This window comes from Centropristis striata, chromosome 1 (genome assembly GCF_030273125.1).
Source record: "Centropristis striata isolate RG_2023a ecotype Rhode Island chromosome 1, C.striata_1.0, whole genome shotgun sequence".
NCBI classification, from domain to species: domain Eukaryota; kingdom Metazoa; phylum Chordata; class Actinopteri; order Perciformes; family Serranidae; genus Centropristis; species Centropristis striata.
This window is the reverse complement of record NC_081517.1, coordinates 11,322,154-11,335,773: the sequence shown is the minus strand read 5'-3', so window position 1 is coordinate 11,335,773 and position 13,620 is coordinate 11,322,154. Positions and strand designations below refer to the sequence as shown.

Sequence of the window (13,620 nt, the reverse complement as noted above, 5' to 3'; positions counted from 1 at the left end):
CTGGAGTCGCACTGCCGCCCGGCGGTGCGTAAAAAGCCTTCCGCCGCGGCAGATAGACCCTCTCAGCCACCGTCCAAAACGGGAGAAACCTCCGCCAGAGGAATCCTTTTGCACTTTAAAACTATTTAAAAAATAAAGAGGAGACTCCGTGGCTGTTACCCGACCGCTTTTGAGGCACTAAAGGACCGTTTCTAAGGCGGCGGGAGCGGAGAGAGGAGCGCGACAGCGACACGACCGGAGCCGCGGCGAGGCAGCGAACAGCAGCAGAAAAAAAAACAGAAACCTCCAGCTCCTGCTGACATTTTCTGTCCTGACACAGCGGCTGGAAATCGGCGAGAGTGAGCGGAGAGATGCCGGGGATGATGGATAAAGGCTCGGAGTATTTGGGGAAAGGTCGATCTAACGGCACCAAGAGTCCGTCCGCCGCGTCCAACGGACATTTCTCTGACGAGAGCGGCAGCGACGACGAACACGGTGAGTATAGCCTCGAACAGCCTCCTGTCGCTGCTCGGCTATTTGCGCGTTTTTTTTAACGCGAACATTGAAGCAGAAGGTTTTAAATGCGAATGTTTTCCAGATGTGGGCATGCGGGTCGGAGCGGACTACCAGGCAAACATCCCCGAGTTCGAGCCCGGTGAGTTTCTCTTTTCCTGGTTTGTACCGGAGCGACGGTCGGGGGTAGCCTCGGTACACTCACACACACACACACACACACACACACACACACACATACACACTGTGTGTGTGTGTGTGTGTGTATGTGTGTGTGTTAGTAAACACGTTATCAGCTCAGTGTTTGTAAATGAAGGGTTAATAACAGAGCCGAGGCTACCTCACTGACAACTTTCTTTAATTCCTAATTCATGAAGCTCCATGTTTGTTTCTCTTTTATTTCCCCTCCACATACTATTTATAATTTATAATATTTATATGGTAGAAATTCTATTATAAATTATAAGAAATTATAAATTATATATAATACATATCATATATGTAATTAATAAATCAATTTAATATATACATTTTTAATAAAATATATAAATCATATATAATGCATATATATGATATATATATTAATAATAAATAAATAATAATGCTCTGACTGTTTCTTAATGTCTTCACTGATTTTATTCATTCGAGGAAATGAATGAGAAAAATATTAATATTAAATATTTTTTATACTTTTTACAGCACTATCTTAAGTTAAAGCTGCAGATGAAAGCATAATATTTTGTGTTTTTGTTGTCGGATTTAAATGGTTAACCTTCTGTGTCACTCCGTATTAAATCAAAAGAATAAAGTAAAAATTAAAATGTGATTTTTCTGTGATGTTCTTTCAGGTTCCACCAAGTACTCAGATAAGGACAGCGGAGGGATGCTGGTCTGGTCCCCGTATCACAGCATTGTCGACTCCAAACGTAAGTCCCCCCCCCCCCCCACCCCCCCCCCACCCCCCTCTACACCCCCCACCCCCACCCCCAGCACACTGAACTAAAGGCGTCTTTTCCTCCGCAGTTGACGAATACATCGCGTTGGCCAAAGAGAAACACGGATACAACGTGGAGCAGGTGAGAACCTCCACAACTCACACACGAGTCCACATGAGCTCCTGCTGTCAGATAACCTATAAGTCCTGCAGCTCTATGGAATCAGCACAATCATAACAACTCAAACATGTCTTTGTGCAGAATAACACAGTTAGAATGACAGAAATCAGAAAAAAGTTTAATTTCTTTGATAATTTAAATATATTTTATGTCTAAACTCTTTTCCAAGTGACCTGAATGTTGTAAATCCAGTTTTCTCTACATATTGTACATGATGAAGAATAACTTCAGTACTTATTCTCCTGTTGAGAGCATTAACTGCTTTTATAAAAAGACAAAAACACCTCAAGCCAGCGGAAAAAAACTTTTTGAAAGTTTAATCATAGTTTGGTGTTTTCATCGAGCTTTACTCATGAGGATGAAATGTGTCGATGGAAACACAACGAGTAACTCACAAAGTACTTCAGTTGATGAAGTTTCCTCGATGGGGAACTTTAAATACTTACACTCCTGTCTGTCTGTGTGTGTGTGTGTGTGTGTGTGTGTGTGTGTGTGTGTGTGTGTGTGTGCAGGCACTCGGCATGCTCTTCTGGCACAAACACAACATCGAGAAGTCTCTGGCTGACCTGCCCAACTTCACCCCGTTCCCCGATGAGTGGACAGTGGAGGACAAGGTGCTGTTTGAGCAGGCCTTCAGCTTCCACGGCAAGAGCTTCCACCGCATCCAGCAGATGGTAAACAGGCCACGCCCACTGGGCGGAGGAGCCAGGGGAGGAGCAGACAGCCACGGGGAGGAGAAAACAATCAGGGGGAGGAGCAAACAGCCAGGGGGAGGAGCAGACAGTCAGGGGGAGGAGCAGGCAGTCAAGGGGAGGAGCAGACAGCCACGGGGAGGAGAAAACAATCAGGGGGAGGAGCAAACAGCCAGGGGGAGGAGCAGACAGTCAGGGGGAGGAGCAAACAGCCAGGGGCAGGAGCAGACAGTCAAAGGGACGAGCCAGGGGGAGGAGCCAGGGGGAGGAGCAGACAGCCACCAGGAGGAGCAGACAGTCAGGGGGAGGAGCAGACAGCCATGGGGAGGAGCCAGGGGAGGAGCAGACAGTCAGGGGGAGGAGCCAGGGGAGTAGCAGACAGGCAGGGGGAGGAGCCAGGGGAGGAGCAGACAGTCAGGGGGAGGAGCCAGGGGAGTAGCAGACAGTCAGGGGGAGGAGCCAGGGGAGTAGAGTTTATCACTTTGGGTTTAACACACCACTTGACTGGTTTGATGTAATATCAGCTGACTTCTCTGCTTCGGTTATCTGAGAGTTTTTTCACAGATAAACTTTTCACGTGCTGCATGTTGTCGTGCTTCTTTAAGTTACCGGACAAATCCATCTCCAGCCTGGTGAAGTACTACTACTCCTGGAAGAAGACTCGCTCCAGAACCAGTCTGATGGACCGACAGGCTCGCAAGCTGGCCAACAGGAGCAATCAGGACGACAGGTACGGCCTCGCCTCCACCGCCAAGCGACCAAATGACCAAATGACATGAAACACTCCGGCCCGGCAGCCTGTCGACATCTTTGAAATAATCAGCACAGTGAGGTTTATCAGCAACAAACTGATGGTCCTGGAACAAATCAAGTGTGACGAAAAATACAGAAATCTGAGTTTAAAACAGTGTAAATTAATCAAAACCTGAGGCTTTACACAGAGCAGAGGGGAGAGGAGAAGAGATGCTGGAGAAATGTTGATTATATAGATTCTGTTTTACTACAATTTGTCAAATAATTTATCAGAGAAATTCAACTTGTTTCTGATTCCTGTCACTCTGTGTTATTCTGACATAACATGTTTGAGTTGTTCTGATTGTGCTGATTCCATAGAGCTGCAGGACTTATAGGTTATCTGACAGCAGGAGCTCATGCGGACTTGTGTGTGAGTTGTTCTGCAGGACTTATTTATATAGATTATATGGATTTTTAGACATTTATAGAGGTTTTAAGGACACAGAGTGAAATGTCTGTTGGGGTGAATTCGTGTTCTGACATTGAGTTTGTTCTTCTTCTGTGGTGTGACATCACGTTTCTGGTCATTATGTAATCATCACATGTTGTCTCTTGCCCGTTGCCTTAGCGATGAGGAGATGGAAGAGGCCAATCCGATCGAAGCGAACGACAGTGACTACGACCCGAACAAGGAAACCAAGAAAGAGGCATGCAGACACCTGAGATTTTCATCATTATTATTATTATTATTATTTCATCTTTACTTTTATGCATTAGATTCTAAAATAGGAGATTAATAATCAACAAATAGTTTTTTGGAAATTGATTTTTTTCTCGTAAATTTTGTGATTTTTTTTTCCCGCCTACATATGTAATTTTTTCAAGTAAATTTGTAATATTTCCTCGAAAATTTGTGTTATTTTTCTCATGAATATGTAATTTTTTTCCTTGAAAATTTGTGATATTTTTTGTAAATTTGTAATTTTTTCACATTAATTTATGATTTTTTTTCTCTAAAATTTGTGATTTTCATCGCGTAATTTTTAGTTGTTTTTTTCTTGAAAATGAGTGATATTTTCTCTAAAATTTGTGATCTTTTTCTCATAGATTTTTTTTTTTCTTGAATATTTATGGCATTTTTCCCGTAAATATGTAATTTTTCTCACGTAAATTTGTGGGGGTTTTTCTCTAAAATTTGTATTACAAAACGTGCGTAAATTTATGTTATTTCCCTGTTTACTAATTTTTTCCTGGTAAATGTATAACGGTCCTCTTTGTCTCGTCCTGTAGAACCCGGTGGAGCCGGTGGCGCCGGGCTCTAAGGTGGCTCTGGGCCGGCGGGAGCACCAGACCCTGCAGCACCGACACCACCAGCGCTCACGATGCCGCCCCCCCAAAGGCATGTACCTGACCCAGGAGGACGTGGTGGCCGTGTCCTGCAGCGCCTCCGCCGCCAACACCCTCCTCCGCCAGCTGGACATGGAGCTGGTGTCCCTCAAGAGACAGGTGAGAGAAGGAAAAATCCTGGATTCAGTGTTGTAAATCATTTCCTTTGATCCACATTTAACATCCAGAAACAAATGTAGAAACCACAAAACAAAACAAACCACAAAACAAACCACGGTTTTGTTTCGTCCTCTGCCTGGTGTCAATCCCCACTGGGCGCGTAACGGCAGCATAGCAAGCCAGCCGTATACACGCGACATAACGAGAACACGCTATAATCCTGAACGTACGGGAGACTGTGTCTATAAAGGAAACAACAACAACAAACAGCTACTTTGCTTCCCGACGTGGAAGATCTGTTGATCTGACCATCTATCCTGTAAAGAATGTGTTATGTCACAAATGATTGTATGATGTTCCACTTCAACAATCAGTCTCTTGTCATCGACCCTTTGATTGATTGATTGATTGATTGATTGATTGATTGATTGATTGATTGATTGATTGATTGATTTAAGTATTGATTGATTGCTGATCTGGTGCCCCCGGTCAAGACGAAATGTTGATGTGAAATAGTTTTAGGCTGCGTGAACTTGAATTGTGTTTTATTTTGAAAGGGGTCTGCTCTGTTGAGCCTGATGCGGTTTAGATGGAAATGGAAAAGTTTTATTTCAAGTTAAATAAATATGAATTAAAAATCGAAAAAGTTTTTAATAGGAAATAAAACTTTAAATCACTTTTAACTTTAAATTAAATTTCATCAAAAGTTGTGCTTCAGTTTGTTTTTGATGATGAGAGTCAAGTCAAACTGAGATCAGAAAAAATAACTAGATGTTCTCCTCATTAGATTTGGAACCAACAATAATCATTTTTCAGATTTAAAATAAACATCATTTTATAAATCAGACTTGATGTTTTTTGGGTTCTAAATGTTGAGTTTTAGTTACTTTTAGTTACATTTTGATACTTTTACTGCAGTGAAGTAATCTGATTACTGGACGTCAGCGTTTGTTGGCGCTCGGAGAGATTCAGTGTGTTTGTGTTTGTGTTTTTCAGGTGCAGAACGCCAAACAGATGAACAGCGGGCTGAAGGCGGCGCTGGAGGCGGGGCTCGACCCGTTCAGGCTGCCGGAGGTAAACACAAACAAACACACCGTCAGATAACAGAAACAATCGGAAGTTATTTTACAGATAATTTATTCAGAAATACAGATAGTATTCAGTAAATATGCTGCCAGATTTTTTTTTCTGTATTTTAGCCAATTCTTTTTTAGATTAAATGTTAACTTTTATTGTAAATTATCTTTATTTTATGGTTAATATATGTGAAAAAAGTAATTATCCGTTTTAATGGTTTATTTAATTTTAATTTTAAAATTATTTAAAAATACATAAAATATAATAATAATGGTTATAAAAATAAATAAATAATAATAATAATAAGTAATTAAAAAATGAAATAATACTTTAAAAAAAATAGATAATAAATCCAATAATCTGCGTACAAAACCCCCCACCCCCAGCATTTATGTAAAATATATAACTTCAACCAAAAACTTGGTTCTTCTTTTTGTATGCAGAAAAAACATAATTATTTTATTTTTGATTATGGTTATTACTATTTTTGTTGTTATTGTTATTATTATTATCATTATTATTATTATTATTATAGTGGAGGTTTGTCCTGATTCTGTGGCCTGATTCTGTTTATGACTATTTTCACTGTTTTTACAAAGTAAATGATAAATCTCATCAAACAGATTACTTGAACTACATTTTACTAAAGGAATGTTTAACTCATGAATCAATTTTTGTGTTGTTGTAATTACCTACCTCCTCCTCTCCTCTCCTCTCCTCTCCTCTCCTCTCCTCTCCTCTCCTTCCCTCCTGCTCTTCCTCCTCCTCCTCCAGAGTAACCAGAAGGTGAACGCCCGTTGGACGACTGATGAGCAGCTGCTCGCTGTTCAAGGTGAGAAGCTGTCGGAGCTTTAAAACAGTCAAACAGTGAATATTAATAATAAATGTAGCAGGAAGTGAAACCTCCAGCAGGGGTCTTCAGCGTCCGGTCCTCTCTGTCTCAACAAAAACTGAGACGACTTCTCTCTGGTCTCAGTCTCTAGTCTCTAGTAGTCTTCTAAAGACAATCTGATGTTAGTGTGTAATTAATGGTCCCATTCAGAAGGAAACAGATGATGAAGCAGATGTGATCTTCAGGATAGAAGCAGAACAATGCATATGCACGGCAACGTGGACATCTAAACACAACTTTGAGCCTTTCACCGTGTTTTCACTTAATCACAGTTTATTTCAACATTTCATTTAAAAATGTTGTTCAGCGTTCGGTTGGACTGAAGAGTCGCTGCTCACTTTCTATAGTAAAAGATAAAGAAATACCAAAAAACATACACAGAATTACAAAATAAAAATACACAAAATTACCAAAAATTACCAAAAAAAATGTACTTAAGACCAGAAATGTGAGACCAGAGACCAGAATGTGACCAGAATGACACAGAATGTGACAAGAATGTTTTCTGAGATAATAAATGAGGAGAGAAGTCGTCTCAGTTTGTGTGGAGATAGAGAGGACCGGAGGCTGGAGACCCCTGCTGGGGGTTTGACACACTGCAGGCTGAACACACTCCCTGTCTCTTGCTCCTCAGGTGTGAGGAAATACGGGAAAGACTTCCAGGCCATCGCCGACGTCATCGGGAACAAGACGGTGGGCCAGGTGAAGAACTTCTTCGTGAACTACCGGCGGCGCTTCAACCTGGACGAGGTGCTGCAGGAGTGGGAGGCGGAGCAGGGGACGCCGGCCCCCAACGGGGACAGTGCCACCTCTGGAGAGGAGGGGAAGACCAGCTCCACCACGCCGTCCGGCAAGAGCACGGACGAGGAGGACGAGGAGGTGAGGCCCAACCTTTACGTGCCCTCATGCATTTTGCTTTCACCTCTTTTTTTTTTCACAAAAAAAAGATATAAAATAAAAAAAGACACAAATTTACCAAAAAAAAGACACACAAAAAGAAAAGATGTAAAAATATCAAGACAAACACAAAATTACCAAAAAAGACAACAAACTACCAATAAAAACACAAATTTACCAAAAATGACACAAACTTATCAAAAGAGAAACAAAATTACTCAAAAAAATACAAAATTACCAAAAGAGGCACAAAATTACAGAAAAGACACAAAATTACCAAAAATAGACACAAATTTACTAAAAAAGTCACAAAATTACCAAAAGAGAAACAAAATTACCCAAAAAACACACAAAATTATCAAAAGAGGTATAAAATTACCAAAAAAGACACACAAAACAGAAAAAAGAAAGACACAAAATTACAATAAAAGGACAAAGTTACCAAATGACACAAAATTACCAAAAAGACACAAAATTACCAAAAAGACACAAAATTATCAAAAAGACACAAAATTACCAAAAGAGACACAAAATGACTAAAAAGACAAAAAATAACTAAAAACACGGAAATTACCAAAAGATAAACAAAACTTCCCAAAAAACACAAAATTACCAAAAAAAACCCACAAATGTACCAAAAGAGGCACAAAATTACCAAAAAAGACACAAAATTACCAAAAAAAAGACACAAAAACAGAAAATATATGTAAAAATATCAAGAAACATCTAAATTACCAAAAAAAGACAAAATTACCAAAAAAAGACAAAATTACCAAAAGAGACAAAATTACCAAAAAAGACACATAAATTACCAATAAAGACACAAAATTACCAAAAGAGACAAAATTACCAAAAAGACACATAAATTACCAATAAAGACACAAAATTACCAAAAGATACACAAAGTTACCAAAAAGACACAAAAAAGATGTAAAAATATATTTAAAAAGCCTCAGCAGAATCAGTAATGGCTCCACACTGAAGTGAGAAGCAGAATTTAATGTTTTTAAATGTTTTTGTCATATTGGCGGTCTCTCTAACTGAGGTAATTGTGGCTCCGCCCTCTCCCCTCTGCAGGGTCAGGTGACCTCCTCAGGTGCGTCTCCAGCCGCCTCCTCGTCCTCCTCGGCTCAGGTCCCGGTGACGTCCAGCAGCGCTGCCTCCTCGCTGCACCAGCCGCCCCCCCTGCTGCGGCCCTCCCTCCCGGCCACGCCCTCGCTGCACCGCCAGCCGCCACCGCTGCAACAACAGGCCCGCTTCCTGCAGCCCCGTCCCACCCTGCAGCAGCCCCCGCCGCTCATCCGCCCCTCCAACCCCCTGCCCCCCCGCCTCAACCCCCGCCCCCCCCGCCCCCATGACCATCGGCAGCAGCAACCCCGGGGGGTCTGGGCCAAGCTCCGCCCAGCAGCCCCCCGGCCTTGCCGCGCACCAATCAGAGGCCTCATCTTCCTCGCTCCACTGACGAACTTCAGACGGAGCTCCTGAAGCTGCTGTGTTCAGGTCCTGTGGGAAATATGAGCGACTTTATTCTTCAAAACAACAACAGCGATACTTCTGATCAGTGTCATTGTGAAGGTGACGCGTTGTGAGTTTTTGTATGATTTGGTGAGCAGTCTTTTTCGGTTCGTCTTCTACAGGACTCACCTGCTGGCTGATGGACACCTGGTTCTAAAATCAAAGAGATCAGACTACAAGTCTGTCGCTCTGTTCACCAACCTGACACAGGAAGTGAGCAGAACATTGAAAGTGGAGACTCTTGTGGCGTCCCGCAGGGATCGACCCTGGGTCCCTTCTTTTTCTCCGTCCCAGCTGGACAAACAAACACGTCAGATTCATCTACAGTCGAGTAGAAACTAAATATCTTAACAAAATGATTTGTGTCTTGATCCTCCACCTTCCTCCAGCGTTTCAGAGTCTCTGCTGCTGACTTTTGTTTTGTCCGTTGATTCAACACACACCTATTTTGTTCTAAAACAACTTATCTCAATAAGTATTGGCTGCACACCCTCAGGACAAACTGAACATGTTTAGCTTCACTCCTGGTAAAATGATGTTATAGTCAGAGCGAAGTGAGGCGCGAGGCGAAGCGAGACACTCGGGCGAACTCCCCAACCTAATACGTGACATTCACATCTTTACTCTCGTTGAAAATTTTTAAACTGCAGTGAGTAATTTGAGCGACGCTGAGTCAGAAAAGCTTTCCAGTGTTGAGTTTCTCCAACTAAAAGAAACCCTGTTTAAAAAAAGCATCATTTTAACAGCAGTGTTATTGCAGAGAGTGTCCCTTAATTTAAACCTTAAATTATCTTTTTCAGGTAACTTCTTGTGTAATTTCTTTTGTGTTTCAGCCGCTTTAAAAACTCCTTAAACTTTTAAACAAAGCATAAAAAAACTCCCTAACAAATTACATCCTTTGATTTTTAACTCTGCTGCACCAGACTCCATTCAGAAAGCCATCGTTTTAACAGCAGTGTTCTTGGGTTCTTCACACTTGACAAAGCATCAATTCAGACTGTTTCCACATCAGCATCATGTTGGAGTTATTTCAGCACCTTTAGATCCGTTTATTCACATTAAATCACTTAATTTAAGTTCATATGAATTAATGTGTAAAAACCCACAAAATTGGCCAAATAACATGAAAGCAGTTTAAACCTTAAAGAAGATTTAAATTTGTGAACTTTAAGTGTTATTTGTTTTTTTTGTGTGTGTGTTTCAGGCTCTTAAAAACTCATCAATCATAAAAAACAAATAAATTAAAGGGATATATGGTATCCTTGGCGTATGTTATGGATCGGCCGTGAGTTCAGGTGGTGTTATTGGTCCAGTTTACTGTCTGTCCATCCAATTAGCTGTCAGCAACCTGTCACTAACGTTTGATCTTTAAAACACTAAAGCTGAAGAAATGTGTCATTATTTATTCCTCTTGTTGTTCCTGGTGCTAGCAGGCTGGACATGGAGTCAGGCAGACAGAATCAATGTGAAAGTGCTCTTAATGCTTTTTGGACAAACATGCATCGTGTCATTAAACCTGCATTTATACCTCCAGCTGTTCTCTTCTTCTTCTTCTTCTCTCAGAATCAGAACAAAATATAAACATCTGTGCAATATGATTTTAAAGAAAAGAAAGTGTTGAAATCCTTGTAAACATAAACATTATGAATGTCTACTTAATTTCTTATTGTATATTTTAATTTGAACCTTTTTATTTGTATTGTATTTTATTGTTTGTATTTATTTATTTTATTTGTCCACCTTTGTGACGAATTTTGTAACAATAGTTTTATTGTTAAATGTATGTATGTATATATGGCCCATTTCAGAATTGCGGGTACATTTGAAGTTTAGACAAAATAAGAATTTTATTTTATTATTTCCATAAAACCTTTTTCATTCCCATAGAGAATACTTTAAATGTAACACTTCCAGCATTTGCCAAGCTTACGCGTGTAAGATTTAAAATATTTAATCTGAAAATCATCGTAGTAACAGTAAAATCAGTCAACTCTGTTGCAGACAAATTAGGGTAAATATGTATAGTATAGTAAAAACATTGACACATTTAATTGGAAAGTTGCCAAGACAGTTTGGATTTTCTCTAAATATTGCTCCAAAAATGAATGAAATGCTTTGAAATTTCATGTATAGTGAGAATGTTAGTTATGACACAGCTTCTGGTTAATTTGTCAACAATAAAACATATTTAATTAGAATTTTTTTTTTAAAAACTGTGTGAAACAGAGTTGACAAACTATGCGTAAAAGGCCAAAAACAGTAACTCTGTTATCATTAAAATTTTGAAACATGTAACAGAGTTGACGATAACAGAGTTGACATTTTCCACCATTTTGTGCTTTAACTCCACGTGCTAGCTTAAAACCAGATACCACATCTCATGAATAAAACCATACTTTTATGAATTTTCATCATATAATTGTTTTTAAAAAGAAAAAAAAAAAGAAATATCCTAGTAACAGATTTGACATATAATTAATCTACTGTTGGTGTATTCTCAACATTTTGTACAAATTAATGAGAGAGAAAGTTTAACATTCCATAGTTCCCTCCAAATATTTTCTGCAAGAGGAAGTGACATCACTGGGTGCAGGTCACATGTTTTTATTTGACTGCTGTAGGGTTTTTTATGTGGTTTTATAACAGAGATAACAGAGTTGACCAGATCATAGGGACAGATAAAAAATATACATTTTTAATGTTGAAATCCCATGTATTACAGAAAATAAATACTATGTGCAACAGTAAGTATAAGTATTTATAGAATTAGCACCAAAAAAACTGCTAATTTTAATGATTTATTTTATGTTAATTCAACATGAACGTGTGAATCACAAGCTGAAGACAGCCAATAATTGGTGGGTGGGAATCATTTAATTAATATTTTACATATAAATTGTGCCTAAAATACACACCAAACGTTATTATTGGTGATCATTCAATATAATTAGCCATATTATTTAAAACAGATCCAGTAAATACTTTTTTCAGGAAAAAATTTAATAGTTATTATTATTACATATATATTGAAGAAAATAGTGATAAAATATATACCATATTACTTAATATAATACAATTTAAAAAATTCATGAAACATTTAATAATAACTATATATATATATATATATATATATATATATATGTGTGTGTGTGTGTGTGTGTGTGTGTGTATATATATATATATATATATATATATGTATATATTTATATATATATATTTTTTTTTTTAATAGTTATTTAATGGATTATTATTATTATTATTATTATTATTAAATATATATTGAAGACAAATAGTGATTATATATAGAATATATACCATATTACTTAATATAATACAATTTTAAAAAATATAATGAAAAAAATATTAATACAAAAATTGATAATAAATAGCATATAACTGATAATATACTACTACTTTATTTTTTTACTATAGTTAAATATTATTGTAATAAATTAAATAAATATACATACATAAATGCTGTAATCATATTTTTTTTTTACTTTGCTGCTGTTTTTGTGAATTTCAGTAATTGCAGATTAAAATCAATCTACAACATATAGTAAAGTAATAATATTAATTTAAGCACCCAGCAATATATAAAGTATTAAAATGTATCAGCTGCAACATTAAAGTGATAAATACAATAATGAATCAGTGATAATAAAACAGTAATACTTCAAGTAGATTTTAGTGTTCTACTTTAAATACAAGATTTAAATATTCAGAGTAGTTTTACTAAAAAATTTTTATTCATATTTTTCATTTATATTTGTTCTTTTTACTCAAAAATTATTGAAAAAAAACATTAAAATATAAAAACATTTCAGCCGTGCATATTTTTTTAACGTTTCTTTTCATTATTATTATTAATTTTTAAGTTTTTATTTTTTTATTATTAATATCATTATTTCTATTTTGAAATTCCTAATGTGATGTTTAAATTCTGTAAAAAAAAGTATATACAAAATAATCATAATCATAATATATGAATGTAATCCAGTTAAATGGGGACTAACATGTATTATTTAAATTCTAAATATATATTAATAACATAATGTATTGTATAAAATCAATGAATTTGATGTTAAATAATCACTTTGAAAATGTGTCTATTTTCATATTTTTGAGTCACTTTCTTAGCTTCAGTTATATAAAGCTATCCTTATTTAATTTTATTATTATTATTATTATTATTATTATTATTATTATTATTTTTATTATATTGTTTATGTTTGAAATTCCCTAATGTGATATTTTAATTAAGGAAAAAAACTATATACAAAATAATAATAAAACAATAATTACAAAATTATTATTTAAAAAAATACACTGTAATTATAATAATAATAATAATAATAACAATAATAATAATAATAATAATAATAATAATAATAAATAATAATGATTGTGTTATTTCCAAAAGAAGAACCAAGTTTTTTGTTTGTGGTTTCATCCTGATGTAAAAATATATATTTATATTTTACAGAAATGTTTTGGGGGTTTTTTGTATGCAGAAATGACACAATTATTGGATTTATTTTTGGCCCATGAAAATATTTATTTTATATTATTATTATTTATTATTATTTTTATTATTATTATTATTATTATTGTTATTATTATTATTATTATTAATAATAATAATAATAATAATAATAATAATAATAATAATATAGTGGAGTTTTGAAATACCTAATGT

At 36.6% G+C, this 13,620-nt stretch overlaps 1 protein-coding gene across 1 annotated transcript; it reads left to right on the top strand.

The window, feature by feature from the left end:
- rcor3 (REST corepressor 3) lies at positions 1-11,669 on the top strand. The gene is given in 13 exon segments (XM_059330494.1): positions 1-474; positions 578-634; positions 1,341-1,418; positions 1,516-1,568; positions 2,120-2,281; positions 2,905-3,029; positions 3,663-3,741; positions 4,325-4,540; positions 5,537-5,614; positions 6,392-6,449; positions 7,144-7,388; positions 8,484-8,747; positions 8,749-11,669. Coding segments are annotated over 13 exon segments (1,659 nt in total). The 5' UTR covers positions 1-350; the 3' UTR covers positions 8,869-11,669.
- Positions 11,670-13,620: the final 1,951 nt, after the last annotated feature.